This window comes from Ursus arctos, unplaced genomic scaffold (assembly GCF_023065955.2).
Source record: "Ursus arctos isolate Adak ecotype North America unplaced genomic scaffold, UrsArc2.0 scaffold_11, whole genome shotgun sequence".
In the NCBI taxonomy this organism is placed as follows: domain Eukaryota; kingdom Metazoa; phylum Chordata; class Mammalia; order Carnivora; family Ursidae; genus Ursus; species Ursus arctos.
In genome coordinates, this window is record NW_026622775.1 from 5,545,064 (window position 1) to 5,564,271 (window position 19,208).

The window sequence follows — 19,208 nt, forward strand, 5'->3', positions numbered from 1 at the left end:
AATTTCTATGCTGCCGTAATCTGTGACTAATACAACTTCCTATTAAAAGCCATTATCGATGGACTTTGGGGAGGGTATGTGTTGTAATGAGCACTGGGTATTATGGAAGACTGATGAATCACAGACCTGTACCCCTGAAACAAATAATACATTATATGTTAATTAATTGAATTTTAATTTTAAAAAAGCCATTATCAAATATTTGATATGAAAATATCTAAGTGACCATTTCCATCATTACAGTGCCATCTACTGGTGTGTAAGTGGTGGCTTCTCAGCTGCTCACTCAGGATTTTTAATGTAAAGACTCAAGGACTCATTCATTCTTTTTTTTTTTTTTTTTTTTTTTTAGAGAGAGAGCATGCATGGTAGGGACGGGGGAGGGGCAGAGGGAGAAGAAGAGAGAACATCTTAACTGGTTTCAGGCTCAGTGTGGAGCCTGAGGCAGGGCTTGATCTCACCACTCTGAGATCATGGCCTGAGCCGAAATCAAGAGTTGGATGCATAACTGACTGATCCACCCAGGTGCCCCTGAAGGAATTCATTCTTCATTTAACATTCAACTGTGGCTCTTCTATTTAAAAAATAAGGAAGATTATGTCTAGTGTGAGGTATTTGTTGAAAAACTATAGCTAATTCTCATCAACTATACTTCAGTATATGTGCTGCCAAAGCGAGCACATCATCAACTATACTTCAATATTAGAAAAAAGAAAAAAAATTTTTTAAAAGATTAAAAAGAAAACATAGCTAATTTAACACATGCTACAACATGGTTGAACCCTGGGGACATTATGGTGAATGAAATATGCCGATCACAAAAGACATACCATATGAGTCTACCTACTTGAAGTATCTAGAATAGTGACATTCATAGAAAAAGTAGAATGATGTTTGCCAGTGACTAAGAGGGGTGGGAAATGGGAAGCTGTGGTTTCATGGATATTAGAGTTTCAGTTTTGCAAGATAAAAATGTCTAGAAATTGGCTGTACAACAAAGTGAATGTACTTAGCACTACTAAAAATGTACGCTTAGGTTAAGATGATACATTTTATGTTAGATGTTTTTTGCTGTAACAAAAAAACCCCTCATAGCTATATAAAAAAATTTCCTTGTTGCATTTATGGCTTTAATTGGGAACAAGAGGCTAGAGACTAAAATGCATCTTAATGGCCCTGGTCAATAATGACTGATGGAGACTCATTGTCACCAGGACAGGTCATTTGAGTTTTCTGCCAGAAGAGGGAGACACATTCGAATCCACCAAATCCATTGCTCATTTTCAAAAAACTGGCCTGGGACATGCGACTGGACATGATTAAAGCTTCCAAATTTGGGGCTCCCTAGCTTTTGCCTCTTGAGATAGTGTATTACAGCATTTCCCTGCTTACTATATATACTTGAATATCTTATCAGGAAAGTTCCAGGGGCATGGAGAGGTGGGTTAGTGAGGTGGGGTCAGAAGAGCCCACTTAGGGGTTGATAGGAGCCACGAAAATGGAGGCAGTAGATAATAAATGACCTTTAAACAGCTTGGCTAAGAAGGGAAGGAAAAAGACAAAAGAAAGCTAGAGGGGCCAGGAAGATGAGGATATTAAATGAGCTAAGGGAGGAAAGCTAGTAGAATGAAGAGAGTGAAGACGTAAAAGAAAGGTGTAACTGACAGAACAAGAGAGAAGAAAGAATGGGACCAGGAGCACAGGCCAGTGCACTAATACTAGATAACAGGAGAGATAGGAAAGGAGGTGGGGGTCGGGTGCAGGGAACTGTGTTGCTGGAGATGGGAACTTAAGAAGACTGTTATTCAATTACTTCAAATTGTTGAAGATCTTACAACAACCTGTGAATTTAGTCTATTACATATTGTTGCCACTCAAAAGACAAGGAACCTAATGCAAAGAGAGGTAAAATAACTCATTAAGGTTTAGTCTATAGTGACAGAATCACCGAACACAGAAACATTGCTGCCCTGTCCTCCTCCTTCCCAATATTCTGCCAATCAGCCCACATTCTCCCACTCCCCAAATGCTGAGTGACAATGCGAGGACCTCATACCACCAAGCTCCCATTCTAAGATGAGGTTCCCTCATCATGGGGGTTCTCCTTGGTGCAGGTGTAGGGAGCTGTGTGTATCCTGCTTAACAGCTATATTAAAGGAAAGCTTTAGTGTGGGAATTGTGTGAGCATGTTGTAAGCCTTATTCTTTAAAAAATATTCATGACAAAGACAAGATGTATGTAATGGATTTAAACTGCTTCCAGGGCACCCCTTTGCTGTGGCTGTGTTTGAGGATCATGTGTGGTTCTCGGATTGGACTATGCCATCGGTAATAAGGGTGAACAAGAGGACTGGCAAAAATAGGGTACGTCTCCGAGGCAGCATGCTGAAGCCTTCATCACTGGTTGTAGTTCATCCATTGGCAAAACCAGGTACACTGGACATCACACAGTGTTTCTTTGGCTGGCATCTGTAACTATTCTAATTGTTTGATGGGAGAGGAGGAGGGGAGTTTATTGCGATTCTCACTAATTTGGGTAGATGCTAAAATTTCCTGAGATTTGGATTGGGTTTAAACTGAGACAATCTGTTAGTGAATTTGGGCTTTATCTCTCCATTCTCATGTTTACTTCTCCTGACCAGTTTCTACTTAAATTGTTCCTTTTCAAGGACTCTTGGGTTCAAGGCACTTAGGGTGGGGATGTGGGAAGGGGGGCAACCTAGACACCTGCAGTAGAAGCTTCTATCTCTTCTGGGGCCTTTCCCTACCCCCCCCCCCCAGAGTGCCGGTGAGTAGCGTCATTCTGTGTCCTGTAATAACTTCCTTCTCAATTGCCCTTGTCAGTTTGACTAGATTATGAGTCAGGAAATAGGGATCACATCTGCCTAAAGAGCTTCTTGAACAAAAGTACTGGCTATACTCAATAAATACTCACGAGGTAGTAACATTCTGAGCTGGTCTTAGAACTGGCTTAGAACTACTTTGAAACAGCTCTTGATATAGGCTCCATTTCGACACACTGTGTTTCTCCCTCCAAAAGCTCTACTCTGTGATTTGTATCAATGGCATTTTTTTGATTTCCAAGCCCATCTGTGAATGTACCTCTTTCCCCACAAGGAGCACAGCCCTGCTTACATCAAAATGGAGGCTGTGAACATATTTGCAAAGAGAGGTTTGGAACTGCTCAGTGTTTGTGTCGCGAAGGTTTTGTGAAAGCCCCAGATGGGAAAATGTGTCTGGCTCTGAATGGCCATCAGATACCGGCAGGTAAGATGATAAATTGTGTGGCTAAATTATCTTATTTTGGTGCAGGAATATAGTTCTGCATCAATCCCTATGCTTTTGGTGATGTTTAATATTTTGTATTATTAAAATTTCCCTGCCTCGGGGCACCTGCGTGGCTCAGTTGGTTAAGCATCTGACTCTTGATTTCAGCTCAGGGCATGATCTCAGGGTTGTGGAATCGAGCCCGGCATCGGGCTCTGTGCTGGATGTGGAGCCTGCCTAAAGATTCTCTCTCCCTCTGCCTCTGCACCCAGCCCCCAAAATCTTCCCTGCTTTTAGGAATGCCACGTCTTTTTGTTTTGTTTCTTTTTCACCTCTGATGAGTTTGGACTCCTTATTAAAGACTGAATTCAATTGACCTCCTCTAGTTCTAAAATTAACAAACAAAAGATAGTATTCAAAACATAGAGCTCCAGTCCTCCGGCCCTCAATTAACAGTGGAGTGGCCCCAACTTGGAAAAAAAAATGCCAGCATTTTATGTTCAGAAACACTTTGTTTAGATGTTTTATGGCCTCAAATTTAGAGGTAGTCATATACAATCCTCCTACCATATAACTGGTCTTAATAAAGAAAAGTAAAGTCCTTTACAATAAATAACTTTAGGGTAGTAAGTAAGTGTAGGGAAAGTAGCCTGAGAAGGCTTGTGATCCGTGTTTAAAAAACTAAATACAACTTTGAGGAAGAGGAAGGAAGAAGAAACCAAATGCGATGTGTAGCTGGTAGTGCTGATTTGCTTCCCTTGAATGTGCATGCAAGCAGTTAAAGAGTCATTGGATTCATTTCCTGATATCTTCATACCAAAGAGAATTTAAATTTTATTAAAGATTTTTAAAAATTCATTTATCTAGGAGGCATGGTGTAAGTTAGGTGATAGATTAACAGCAAACAAATGGATTGATTATCCATGGACCAGAATCAGTTACTTTGGATTTTCAGAATTTTCTATTGTTTCTTTAGAACAACGGTTCTCAATATTTTTGGTTTTAGGACCCCTTTACACTCTTTTTTTAAAAAAGATTTATCTTAGAGGGAGAGTGCGTGCACAAGTGCACGTGCGAGGGGAGAGGGGCAGAGGGAGAGTTCTCAAGCAGACTCCCCACTGAGCATGAGCCTGACTCTGGGGCTTAAGGGCCACAGCCCTGATATCATGACCTGAGTCAAAATCAAGAGTCGGACAGCAGGTATTACCCGAGGACCCCTTTTCACTCTTAACCGTGATTGAAAACCCCAAAGAGTTTTTGTTAATGTGTGTTATATCTACCAATGTTTAAAATATTAGAAATTAAAACTAAAACTTGAGAAAATATATCTATTAAAATTACAATAATATTCCATTATGTATGAGCATAACATATTTTCCAGGGAAATAAATGAGATAACGATTTTCTATAACAAAAGTATGTAGTGAGCATAATGGTACTGTTCTACATTTGTATCCTGAATGTCTGGCCCAATATAGGGCAGCTGGATTCTCATATCTGCTTCTATGTTACATCTGTTGCTGTGTTGTTTTAGTTGAAGCCTATGAAGAAAATCTGACCTCACACAGACGTGGATTTGCAAAAGAGAGGATTGATCATTTAATAGCCTTTTCAGATGACTTTTTTGTATATCCACTGTTGATACGATGGCAGAACTGGACAGGTCTTAGTTTCTTAAACCATAGTTGTTGTGTGGAATCTGAAGCCACATCAATAAACTTTTTGTCACCAGCTACGTTAAAATCCAGTGGTCTGTCTTGTACTTTGAGTGGCTCTTTTATCAATGCGTGGTTTTGCGGCATCATGTTGGTTGTTTGAAAATACGGATTGGCTGAGTTGTGCATATCTTCCAAGCGTCACTCCCACATACCAATCGCATTCATTAATTATTACCATCAAACTCATTAGACACATCTTTGAGTGTTGGGATTTTCGTCAAGCTCAGGGTAGTGGAGAAAAGTTTTCAGAATTCTACTTTTCACTTGAAAGCTGAAAATTTATCATTGGCAATAAGTAATGTCAGTTGTTTTTCTTGAAACGACAGACACACTTCATTTTTGAGAAAACACTTGCCAAATTTCCAAGTGTTAACGACATACTTCGTCAGTCAGCCTTTCACGTAAAAATTATGTTCAGTGAAAAAAGAAGCTAGTTTTAGTTTGCAACTGAAAGCATATGTAAGTGCTTTTCCTCCAGACGACCATCGTAACTTCAGAAGGTGCACAGTGTTTTCTACATACTACCCATTTCAGTACAGAGAATATTAAAGAGCCAAGTATTCCATGGTTGAGATTTTTTAAAATTAATAATTCTTACTGCTTCATCATGGTTCTTCTTAACTGGGACAGGGTGTGTGTGTGTGTGTGTGTGTGTGTGTGTGTGTGTGTGTGTGTGAATGTGTGCACTGAAGAGCATGACTATTAGTTGAGTTTGGTGCCATCGCCGTAATTCATGCTAAGGTGCCGGCAGTTTTACCTAATGTCTAATATCACATGTATTTGCATTTTGTGAAAATACTTTTGACCTTATGGACTCTGTGCAATGGGAACCCGGGGGTCCATGGACCACACTTAGAGAACACATTTAGTATTTTAGGGTATCATTTTTCCCATGTACTGAGGAATTGTATAGGTCCCATACCTATGTTAAATTATGGCTTGTTTATACCCTTCCACATTTCTAAATACAGGTAAAATAAGGCCAAAATAAGTATTGAAAGCAGCCTAAAGCAGAAGAAATATATATGGAAGGCAAGTTCGGGAGATCATCTTATTAATTTGTCCTTAGTGATGGTGGGCTGTGATTGTGAGTTGGTTTTGTCCATAAGGATTTTGGTATTCTACTCTTGTTGTTTTTGCCAGTACCTCAAAGAGTCCTGTCTTTTTGCCCTCTGGCTCTCCCAACCCTCAACCACCAAGTGCACTGAGTGATGTTTGGAGGGTATGGTGTAACAGGCAAGATTTTTTAAATCACCAAGACACTGCTAGTTTTCCTGAATGCTCTTCCTGTAAGAGTAAGTCTAAACTTACAACCAGCAAACAGCCATAAATAAAAATGTAATCAAACTTTCTTGATCATAAAAGGTAAATCAACTGAATCTTTCGACCTTCACTAGGTAATGAAGCAGATCAAGTAACACCATTGGACGTCTTATCCAGGAACAGAGGATTTGAAGATAACATTACAGAATCTCAGCATTTGCTAGTGGCTGAAATCATGGTATCAGGTATGATTAAGGAGTTCTCCAGTACAGCTTTGGTTCCAGCGATTTCCATCCTACCAGTTAGAATCCTGAATTAGCTCTCTAACTTTGGCAAAGTGTACACAAAACTAGTGAGGCCAAATTTTGGACTCAAACTTTGATCCTTCTTTTCTGAACCGCGTGCCTGAGGAAGATGGCTCCATATTAGACTGGACATGAACTTCACTCATTGAGAGTCTTTGAACTGAAACTTCTTTGAAGAAATCTAACTTGGAAAGGAAGGTGAAAAATAAGACAGAACAGATTTGAGTGTGTCCCCATCCATACCTAGTAATTTTGATATTTAGCCCATCTAGCTATAATTCCATTAGTGTGAAAAGTAGATAGTAACTGATAAGCAAATATGGGTTGGTTGCTCTAGAGTTTACAAACAACAAATGTTAAAATCGTGTTCTTCTATATTGCACATTTATTACCAAAATGCCAAATAATTTGTTCAGTATCTTACAACTTCAGGGAACCTAATTCTTTTATATTCTGTATTCACTCATGAGGTCAGTGGTTTTCAAACTGGGCTTCACTCAGCCCTAGAACCTCTGCAAGCCTCAGCACTTCTTCACTGCTCTCTACCTGTAATCAGTACAGATCTACTTTGAAACATTTAATTTATTTATATTTCTAAGATTTTATTTTAACATGGGGTGCCTGGGTGGCACAGCGGTTAAGCGTCTGCCTTCGGCTCAGGGCGTGATCCCGGCATTATGGGATCGAGCCCCACGTCAGGCTCCTCCGCTATGAGCCTGCCTCTTCCTCTCCCACTCCCCCTGCTTGTGTTCCCTCTCTCGCTGGCTGTCTCTATCTCTGTCGAATAAATAAATAAAAAATCTTAAAAAAAAAAAAAAGATTTTATTTTAACAAAGTATCTGTGGCTAAAAATAAGTTTGAAAACTCCACCTTAAGATCTTAGATCCACTTAAAGTGCTCATCCAACTTTGGTGGTCTACACATTACTTTATCTGTGTATGAGACCCTGGAGACCTCTTACCTTTCCCTATAAGAACTTATCAGTACAGGGGTGCCTGGGTGGCTCAGTCGGTTAGGTGTCCAACTCTTGATTTCAGCTCAGGTCATGATCTCAGGGTTGGGAGATCAAACCCGGCATCAGGCTCCCCAATGGATGTGGAGCCTGCTTAAGATTCTCTCTTCCTCTCCCTTGGCCCCTCAACTCTCTCTCTCTCTCTCAAAAAAAAAAAAAAAAAAAAGAACTTATCAGTATGATTTTTTATAAAATACACAGAAGTGAATATTTTTGGTAATAATAATTTGTATGGAGCTTTAGAGTTTACCAGGTACTTTACCCTCTAATTTGATTCTTTTTTTTTTTTAAGATTTCTTTATTTATCTGAGAGAGAGAGAGGGGGGAGGGGAGGGGCAGAGGGAGAGGAGAGAGAATCTCAAGCAGATTCCCTGCTGAGCACAGAGCCCAATCTCACAACCCCAAGATCAATCCCAAGAGTCGGAAGCTTAACTAACTGAGCCGCACAGGTGCCCCTCTAATTTGATTCTTATCACAACTTATCACTTTACAGATTTGAAAACTGAGGCTAAGATATATTAAGGTAATGACTTTACCAAAGGTTTTTTGAAAATTATGAGCAAATAATTAATTCATATCAAGAAAAAGTCTAGAAAACAGTGCATTAGGAATATTACTCATTTAGGGATTATTTATTTGCTACACACTGTGCTAAGCACTAGGAATATGATAATGAGCTAAATATAGCCCTGTTCTCCAAGGTCACAGTCTGATGTAGACACAAGTAAATGATAGACTAAAACAGTTTAAATAAATATTAGCAGTATTGAAAACCATTTAAAGATTGCTAAGGATCCCTAGAAGTTCCCAGAGCATAACTGGAAAGACTAATGTTTGGGAGATTCAAAGACCAAGATAATGACAGATAGTAAATTAGACACATTGGTGATGAGATAACCAAAGATTTGGAATACATATACTGTATAATAGGCTGTGTTTGGCTTCATACCTGAGACTTGACTTTGTGCAGAGTAGATGGAATTGACTGTCTTTGTGAAAACTGCCTCATCTTCCCATAGCTGAATTGTGTTCTCTTTTGTCTTAGTGTATAAAGTTTTAGTTCTACTCGTGTTAGGCTAAGGGGTCATATTTATATTTTGTAGTGAGATTTCATTTAAATAAAGTGCCTATGCTAAAAAGAATTTGAAACTCTATAATAGATTTTAGGTTAGGATCAATATATTCTTATTCCCCAAAGACATACAGACTGCCCTGTAGCAAGTAGATCTGTATACAACCAGGCAAAGAAATTCAGTCATAAAAAGGTCTCGTTGTCAAGTTTACTAAAATAATGAGTTCTTCTAAATTCATGAATAAAATTTAAAATTCTTAACATGGGCTGTTGGGCGTTAGCTGAGCTAGTCCTTACACACCTCTCCAGGCTCAGAGTGTGCCTTTCTGCCCACGGCTTTCTATGGCCAGCATCAGTTACACTGGCCTTGCCTGTGACAGACAGATGCTGTGTTCTCAGCCCACAGTGCTCTTTCTACACCCTTCCTAGTCCTGTATATCCTTCAGATCTCAGCTTCAGATCTTGCTCAGAAAGCTTTTCCTAGTCTCCTAAGCAGGTGAGATGAGAGTTATTTCAGCTCTCTTAGAACCTAGTGTTGTTTATTGAGAGTGCTATCACACCTGTACTTCCATAACTAATTGTACGAGAAATCACAGACCCTGTCTATATTCTCCATCACCGTATTTTTGGCTCTCATTAGGATCTGGCATGTTGTAGATACTTTTACAAATTAATTTTAGTAGTTTAACTAGTAGGCTCAAGAGTCTTTTCTAGTGTGATAAGGCTAATTCTGATTCAGACTCTCACAATACCCTTCCTCTTTATCATCCTTATTTACATATGTATAAAATATTATTCTCAGGTCTTTTTTTTTTTTAATCACTTTTTTCCAAGTGCTTACAATTATCATGTGAAGCAGACTGGACAAGAAGTGTCACTCGTATTAGGAGAAGAGGGATGTGAAGCCCAGGCACTCATTGATTCCAGAACTCGTTTGTGGCAGAAAGAACTTTGGCTATAGCCCATCCCCCACACCCCAACCGCATATCCATTGCTTTTCATTATGCAAAAGCTGCCTTGGGGTTTGCAAGTTACCAAATAAATCCTGAATCATATTCTAATTTAAGGCAATTCTGCAAGTGATTTAAAATGTCTTGGGTAATTGGATCTTGTCCACTATACACTGAATAGCCTTGTGAGTTGAGAGCTAGTCTTCCAAATAAATGCCAAATCAAATGGATAATTGATTTAGTCTGAACTTATCCATCTTGAAGAGTCATGAGTGACAGGAGATGACCAAGCAAGAATGAAGGGCATGTGTTCCCACAAGAGAAATCTCACTCAAATAGCTAAGCAAATCAAATGCAATTACCCAATGTCTGCATTCACATTGGAATCTGAATCCTACTTAGATCACCTAACTTTCTTTAATTTATGGGCAAGTTTAGAGGGCTTCTTTTATTCTTCTGTACTCAGATGAGCAAACTTACCAGTGAATAGAGGGATGATAGTTTATATCCTGCTGTGGTATGTCACATCCCCCCAACTCCGACTGTGGCATTTGAAGAATGATTATATACATAAGTAGTCAAAAGAAAAAATAAACAACTTGCTCATGTTTATGACTCAAAATGCAGTTCTGTCCCCTGGGGCATTTGCATTTCAATGGAGTATGAAATGCAATGATCCATTTACAGCATTTAGTTTATATGGTTCATGACTTTGTAAAAGTGCCTTGAGGTTTGCAAGTCACTGCATAAATCCTGACAATAAGCATACATTGCGACTTACATATTCTCTTATATATGAGACATACCTTTAGTAAATTGACAATACATCTTTTTACTGTATCTTGTATTATTGTAATGAATTCTTATTTATTCTATCTCTGCCATGTTGGTACACAGACCTACTTGTTATGTATGAGTCTGTGTCTTTTGGGGGGAAAAGACTATATGGACCCCCATTGTACATCATAATAGTTGAGAATTCTCAAATAAACAATAAAACTTTTGATATTTGAGTCCATTTACTCCTGGAAATTTTATAGTTCAAGTTTGCAAATGCTTTTTAAAAAATTATGAACAATTTCACGCAGGGCTCTTTGAACACCAAATAGTTCTTTAAGACTAAAGATTTCCTGAGAGCATGTAAACAGGAGCACATAGCTTCTGGACCCTTTAATATAGACATAGCTTACAGGTCAACTCATTGTTTCTCTTTGGAGGTTAACTGGTCCCAGAACTCAGAAAGGAAGTGCTGAGATGTTCTGTAGAGCCTGAAACATTCAAGTCCATTTCCCCCCCGAAGGTCTGCAAATAATCTGATGGGGTTCTTGCTGTTTGCAGATGCTGATGACTGCGGTCCTGTGGGATGCAGTACACGAGCTCAGTGTGTTTCAGAGGGAGACAATGCCACATGTCAGTGTTTGAAAGGATTTACTGGGGATGGAAAACTATGTTTTGGTAAGAGCAAAGGCCAATACACATATCTGGAAAATAGTGAACCAGAAACATTCTTTCAGATAATACTGATTCAAAAGCTCCAGAGGATTTATGTAATCAGCAGGATTGAATAAATTATTTGATATTAGCTTAAAAGATAATGGATGGCATATATAGAATATATGAAACATATAGTATGCTGTTATGTTACAGTGAGTTTATATTAAATTTCGTGCTATATGCAGTTGATATTAAGGGGAAAATTTTATAATTAGCTTCAGAAGCATGAATTTGAGTTTGAGTCAAACTTATAAATTCACCAATTACAATAAAAACACAACTTCCCCCCCTAAAAGCTGAGGTCATAAGTTTTAGTTTAATAAATAGGTTATGCTGGATAGGTTTCCATTTTATATTGAGTGCCTTGAAATTTTAAGTTCGTGATTACTGTAAAAATCTCAGTTTTTATGGTCTGAAACTCTGGCACAATCTGATTTATTTACACATACTTAGCTAAGCAGACACCTAAGCAATCTGTAAAAATTGATTGGGAAGTGAACTTTGTGGCCAAGATGCAGAGTGTGCATTACATTTGCAGACAGTATCTGTAAGCAGCTGAATGATCGTATGCAAGCTTATACTTATTTTTTTCCTATGATTCTCATTTATGCCAGGATTGTCTACCTATTTCACTAGCTCATCATTTTGCCCACAGATATAGATGAATGTGAGACGGGCACCACAGTTTGCCCTCCTACCTCCTCTAAGTGTGTCAATACCGAAGGCGGCTATGTCTGCCGGTGCTCAGAAGGCTACCGAGGCGATGGGATTCACTGTCTTGGTAAGAGAGTGTGTGTGCCAAGGGTGGAGCGTGGAGGCAGGGCTCAGAGGATTGGGAAACACTGTGGGTGTGGTGAGTCGAGAGAAGACAGGATATAATTTAAGTGCCACGCTTGTTAAGACTAAAAGAGAAGTTGCGTGACCTGTTCAAGCTGACGTATCTTGATTCTGGATGAACAGTCAAGTTTGTGCCCTTGTGCTAGGATGGCACTAGTCAGCTTCAAGACCCTGCAGACGTTGTGGGCCCCTCTGCCTTCCTAATTCTTTCTCTGGAGTTTGAGTGATGCCAGTGCCTCAGCAACGCTCCACACCTTGAGCCATCATGGGAGGAGGGGGAGTCGTACAGCATTTTCCTTGTCTCTGGATTTTGCACGAGAGCCGTGGTGAACTGCAGAGTTGATGGAGGCTTGTTGGAAGTCCCTGCTCTGTGCATAAAGGAGAGGAGGAGTGGTTCTGTGAAAGGGCTCATTGGGGGCTCTTGGTAAGTGTCAGTAGATGGGAGATTCAAGCCACTGATGTTTAGATACAAGTGAAGAATGATGAAAACCTCTCTCATAATCACCGTCCTCTGCCAAGATCTGGGTGTGGCTTCTGGGCTGGAGCTCACTCGGTGGTTGTCTTGTACCATGCCAGGTGTCGGGAGCATAGCAGCGCCCTGCAAGTGGGGACCTGCCTGAAGCCATCCTCGCCCAGTGAAGTGCTTACTTGGAGTTTAACAGGGCTTTCACATGTCTCTTCCAGTATTTTCTTTGCCTTCTGAAAACATACAAATCTTATCACGGTGAGGGGCAGATGACCTGATAATAAACTGAAACGATACTGCTCTCTCCCACATGCTGAGGTTAAAGATGAAATGTCAGTCACGACTACCAAGATGATTTTGGATCTGGTTGGTATAAATCAGACCTTTATCAGATTAGTTTTGTGGAGTCCACAGTCATTTGTAAATTCTCTTTTAAGCACATATTTGGCTCTCAGTCAGGAAAATGCCACTGCTCTAATTAACCAGGCTGATAGATAATTTAGACAAACAGGCTTTGTATTTACTTTGAAGAGACAAGAAGGTATACTTTTTGGATGTTTAAACTCATGACACTCTGGATTCTCTGTTACTAACCTACCTCCTTCCAGTAGTGAACATGCAACCGGGTATCAGGCCCAGTCTGCCTAGGGGCAGGGAGTCCTTAGGCCCCCGTGGAAGAATGTGCTTACTCCTGTTCTCTCCCTCCCTGTCTGTCTCCCCTCCCCACTCCCTCTTCCGCTATCTCTGCTTCTCTCTCCCTCCCTCCTCTCCTTCCTCCTTTCAGATATATGTAGATATAGTGCTTTAAACCATGCCTGGAACATAATAAACGCCGTGTAAAAGTGTTGTTCTTCTTCCTAGAAGTGGTTGTATTTCTTGGCCAAGAGTATGTCTTCGTTTTTGTTTCTTGGAAAAGCTATCTCTGACTCTGAAGGTTCACAGAGATTATAGAAATTTTAGAGATACAGAGACTGCAGGGATACAGAGATTATAGAGATTTCATAGAAATTATAACATGAAGTCAGTAAAAAAAAAAAAAAGACTCAATGAGTCATTCGGGATAGCTGCTCAATGTGACAGATGTTTACCTGGCACTTATTAGTGCAAAGACACAGTCCTCCGAAGTGTGAGGAACACCAGAATGATGGAGAGGTAGCTTGCTTGCGAGAAGAGTAGGATCTGAAAGACAGGGAGCTGTGATAAGTGGTGAAGAGGGGTATCCATTATGAGAGAAGTAAAAACTACAATGAAAGTTCCCAACTGGAAGAATGTCTGTTTGAGGTATTAGGAAAGACTTCATGAAGGAAGTATCATGGACCTTGGAGCATGAGTAAATTTTCATTAGGCAGAAATGGGAAGGAATGGGGAGCATTCCAAGCACGGGCATATAACAGGGCTCTTTGGGGATAGAGAATAGCTGAAATGAGCTAAGTAGAGTGTATGTAAACTAGGTTGGCCTTCCTGCTGTGGTTTGGGGATGGGGGACCTGGTGTCTCTTCCTTTTCTTATAAGAACCTCAATCCTATTGGATTAGGGCCTCACTCTTATGACCTCATTTAACTCCAATTACTTCCTTGAAGGCCCCATCTCTAAATATGGTCATACTGGGGGTTAGAGCTGCAACATAGAGATTTTGGGGGAGATACAATTCGGTTCATAACAGGTGGGTTGGATTACATAGGTAGAAGACTAGAAGCTGAAGGTCAGTCATTCGGGTTTTACTTCTACAGACCAGCCCTATCCAGTACAGCTGTAATATACGCTACCTATATAACTTTACATTTTCTAATAGCCACATTACAAAAAGTACAAACAGGTGAAATTAATTTTTATATTTTATTAAATCCAACATATCCAAGATATTAACATTTTAATATGTAATCAATATAAAAATCATTGAGATATTTTATATTCTTTCTTATTTTGGCACTAAGTCTTCAAAATCTGGGAAGTGTTTTACACTTACAGCGTATGTCAGTGTAGACCAGCTGCAGTCCAGGTGCTCACACACATGCATGGTGATGGCTACCATATTGGGCAGCTCAGCTCTAGGCAACAGAGAGCATTTGAGTCAAGTGGTGCAGTGATGGGAGATGTGCTTTAGCGAGTTAATCTGGCATTGGTGTTTAGGAGTGGGGGAGAGAGGGGATGCAGGTAATGTAGTGAGGCTGTTCTTATAGTAATGTAAAATTGGGGAGAAGAAGATTTAAATGCTAGGCTGGTGGTAATTGAGAAAGAAAACAGTGGTAGTTGGGAAATAAAGGGATGACTTAGTTTATATTTACGCCAATGACTGGATGCCTATTTGCAAAAGTTAGGAATGAATCTGTAGGATCTGGTTTTCTAAATGTTGGCCTAGATCTTGTTTACCAATCTCCAGCCTTCCCACTGAACTGCGTGTTGGGATGTCTCCTTTCCTCCCAAGCACTGGGAAAATTATCCAGCCTTATTTCAGGAGTTTAGAACGCCTGAATGGGAGGCAGCTGAGGGGCCCACTGCATCCTTGTGTCCAACGTTCATGATAGAGTTTTTTAATCAAAAAATACAGAGACTCTGAGAGCGTGCAGTGTGGCAGAGGTTGTAGCTGCTCCCCTTCCAGAATGTTGGCTTTTCCAATGATATAACCCTTCGTCCTCCTCTGCACCTCACTTTTCTCTTTCTACTCCTTTGTTTCTGGCAGATATTAATGAGTGCCAATTGGGCATGCACACCTGTGGGGAAAATGCCACCTGTACAAATACGGAGGGGAACTACACCTGCATGTGTGCTGGCAGCCTGTCTGAACCTGGGCGGATATGCGCTGGTAGGTTGGCGGGTGGTCTAGGTTCAAGGAAGGGACTTAATTCTGGAAAATTCTATACCCCAATGTATTTGCTCTAGAGAGTCTAGGAATATTTGATTCAATGGGCTGGTGAGTTTACGTTCCTGATCAGGTGGATGCTAAGCTTGGGGATGCCAAATAGTCCAAGTTTTCTTAATTTAATAGCATCTGGAAGAAATTCTTTTTTTATTGCTCACAATTCAATAAAGGTGGGAATACAGGTGGTTCTCTTTCACTATGCGACTAATGTCTTAAGTTATAATGTTGATTTCTGGGGCTGCTGGAAAAACTTTGCAGGTCAAGGCAGTTCAGGAGGGATGTCTGGACCCTTCGTATTTTGAATCACTTTTAAAGCTTTTAAAATATTACCTTAAAAAATTAGTATTTCTTGATCTGAATTAGAACTTTGGCTCTTTTTTCTTTCTTTTTTTTTTTAATGTTAACAGTCGCCTTCTGCTTTCTTGAGGCTTTCCCCAAATGGCAGTATCTTCTCACCACCTGCACCCCAGAAGGGGAGCTGAATTCACCCCGACCCTGGAAACCAGGATCGGGAGCTCTTACGCCACCACTCCCAGCAATTTACCTGTCTCAGCTCTGCAAGCAGGAAACAAGAAGGGAAATTTCTACACTTACTTGGGTCTCTTTTTTTTAACACATTATTTTTCTCAGATAGTTTGCTCTTCTTATAGGTATTGAAAGACTGCTAATATTTATATAGTCAGCTACACACCTAATGTTTTCCTTTTAATAAGCAGAGAACCATTCAATAAAAGGGACGTCACCGCTTTAACATTCCCTCTGTTACGGTAACCTTTCTTTTCTGTCAGATTTGCTAGTCTTGTCTTTGAGGGCTCCCCTCATATTTACACCATTTTTAGAAGAAAGTGTTGTGTGGGAGAAATTTTTGAGGCTTCCAGGATATGGAGGGTAAGGGACTGTGTATTCGTGGGTAGTTTATAAACCATGAAGAGATACTTTTGTTCAGCAAGACCCTCTTAAAGCTAGCTGTCATTTCACATCGTTGGTGTGTGCTTGTGGATGACAGGTGGCTTTCATAACGAGACCAGTGACTCGGGATTCATGTGGTAATTTAGAATCTACCATTCTCTTACTTGCCTCCAATACGCTTTATGTCAGAGAATACTGGACCTAAAGAAAGAAGGGCTGGCTTCATGGTGAATGACATGAAGTCTGGTTAGGCAAGTGAAATCTAGAGTTGCTTCTGGTTCTTGTCACTAAAAGACATTAGATCACAAATTGTTCACAGAGACTAGTTCCAGATATTGATCCCTGAAAGACCTAATCACTTCAGAAAGTAAAAGTAACGTCTTTGATTTTTGTAGACTCTACTCCGCCTTCTCATCTCATGGAAGATGGCCGCCATTCTGTGAGAAATACTTACCGGGAATGCCCCTCATCCTATGAGGGCTACTGCCTCTATAACGGTGTGTGTATGTACATCGAAGCAGTTGACAGATACGCATGCAAGTAAGTCAAGCTTTTGTGACGGCTCAGAGATATGAGATTGCAGTCCGTAACTTTTAGCTAATTCATAACATATCAAGGCGGTTTTTCTGTAATTAGGTTTTTGCCAGGGAAAAACACATAAACACACATATACAAATTTTGTGTGTGTGTGTGTGCACGTCCGTACTGCACCCTCCCTGCCTATCACCCCCCAGCCCCGAGCTGCCAATGGTAAATACACGTTTAAAGAATTGGTGATTTCCCCTTTTACTTGATGTTACTACTGGTACAGTCTGGGGCTTAAACCTCTCGTTCTGGCTGAACACTTAGGTTTGTGAAAGAATTCCTTAAAACTTTGATTTATTTTCTGCTACATATGTGGAGCACATCCACGATATGTTTCCGACTTTACAAAAGTGTTATAGATACACACTGGACTTCTGACCTTCAGTTTTCTAAACTGGAAAAACAATGATTTTTCTTCAGTTTCTAATAGTTGGTGTTTGCACTTCTGTTGCTCAGTAACAATTGCTGGAAGCAGCCCCTGCTTCTGTTTGTTCCTTTTTTGTCCCCATGACGGTTTCACAGTGGGCACAGTGCACTGAAAAGTAGGTTTGAGGGTGAGCTGAAATTGTAGGTCCTCAGAAAACATTTCCCTTGCAGCAATACCTAGTTCTGCATCAAATTTTACTTTTAATGGATTTCATATTTTCAAGTCAATCAGAGGGAACTGATAGGTCCTGAAAAATAAATAGGTCCCCTGTGGCTAGACTCCTGACTCATTGGTAATTTCCTCTGTGCCTGAGGAAGAAATGATAAGATATTCTGATCCTCATGAATAGATGCTATAAGCTTAAAGGCTTTTATTATTTTATGAATAATAATCAGCAGAAACATAGTCTAAATTGTTAGAAGAACAAGTTGTATTCTGTGACAAAGTGAATGGCCTTGCATTATAAATCATGTCAGCCAGACAAAAGTAATGAAAAATGCTCGTGAATATTAGTGAAAATGACTCAGTTCCCATAGAATTCTACCTTCATGTTCATATTTGCATGCTGTAATTTTCTAACCTAAGATAAATCCAATCTTCACTATAGTTATCCTTGACTTTGATAATAAAAATCAATTTTTTTCCTTGTTCATGGTTCCTTATTATCCAAAATAAGGAAATGATGAAGATAAATGTGCTACTTTATTAGATCATGGTTTCTTTTTCTCTAGGATACTTTAACTTTAGATTATAAGAGACATTACAATAATGTGAAGGGTACTTCACAATTACGAATTGCATTTAGTACATTATTTTCATTTGACCTGATAGCATCAATTCATTAAATGATTTATGAACTCTTTAGTACACTGCTTTTCTTTCTGTCATTAAATCCTGATGAAAATATCTTATTCCCTGATAATGTTTTAAACATGAGTTGCTACAAAATGACAATTATACTAGAGATAACACTCACATTTAAGGACCTTTAATCAAAAGCAATATTTAAAATATCACCAGAGGTCCCATTAATCTAGATCATAACTTTGTTTTTGAATTCTACATTTAATAAAAGTGTGGCTTAATCAGACATTCAACCCTTTCCTCCTTTTGCCTCGATGACCTCATCTTGTATTTTTAAAATTCTATAATAACACATCTCTACAAGTGCTCACCACTCTAACTTTTATTAGAAACACTTCATCGGTATCATTCTGCAGAGTGTTCTTAATACCGTGAGAAGGTTTATAAAGGGCTGCTCTTCTTGCTCGAGGGCAATGGAAGCTCTGCTCAGATACAGAGATACCCCTGGCTGCCTGGGGTGCAGAGGGTGTGAGAACTGAAGTCTCCACACCCCATGTCTTCCTCAAAGGTTCCCTGGCCTGGAGATTCTCAGAAGACCAAGCTTCCTGAGCTAAGAGGAAGGAGGTCCTCATTCATTCTGGTTTGGCTTTGAACCAACCCACATGCTTCTGGCCAGGTCTTCTTGAGACCAAGCTGCCCCAGCACCAGTGCTGTGAAATGTTTCATGAAAAAAGAGTTGTGTGGTCAAATCAGTCTGAGAAATGCTACATACTCTAGCCCTCGGTTCTTGATCATAGTACAGCACAATGTGAAAAGTCTTGTTGACCTTTCTTTAGTCCAGAATTTCTTGAAATTATTTGACCAAATAAACTCAGATTTGAATAATTTATCTGAATAAAAAAACCCAGAAATCTTTTGCTTGTTTAACAGAACTAATTAATAACCCGAAGAACTAGTAGTGGGGGGCCCATCCATGTGAAATGCTGGCCAACTGCCTTGGGCCATAGATTGCTGTTGCTCCCCAGGACTCTTGCCCATGTGATTAGCATATTCCTTGAGACTGTAAAGTCTCTGAGATTAACATCCAACAGCTTGAAAGTGGCTGCTAGGCATTGTTCGTAAATGACTATAACCAAAGATAGCTAGCATCAAAACAGTATTGAGGAAAGCCTGGAATAACTTGATGGTCCTTTATACTTCCTACACTCAGATCCTGTCATCTCCTTCATGATCCGTTCTA

The 19,208-nt window shown here is 39.8% G+C and overlaps 1 protein-coding gene across 2 annotated transcripts in view; it reads left to right on the forward strand.

Moving 5' to 3' along the window:
- The window catches only part of EGF (epidermal growth factor), an 89,271-nt gene that overhangs the window by 57,946 nt on the left and 12,117 nt on the right, over nt 1-19,208 (forward strand). For both annotated transcript variants that reach the window (XM_026499184.4, XM_044384242.3), the window contains 7 exons: nt 2,263-2,430; nt 3,117-3,266; nt 6,382-6,492; nt 10,925-11,041; nt 11,736-11,861; nt 15,064-15,186; nt 16,548-16,692. In XM_026499184.4, coding sequence (XP_026354969.3) covers nt 2,263-2,430; nt 3,117-3,266; nt 6,382-6,492; nt 10,925-11,041; nt 11,736-11,861; nt 15,064-15,186; nt 16,548-16,692 — 940 coding nt within the window. The remainder of the gene's footprint in view (nt 1-2,262; nt 2,431-3,116; nt 3,267-6,381; nt 6,493-10,924; nt 11,042-11,735; nt 11,862-15,063; nt 15,187-16,547; nt 16,693-19,208) is intronic.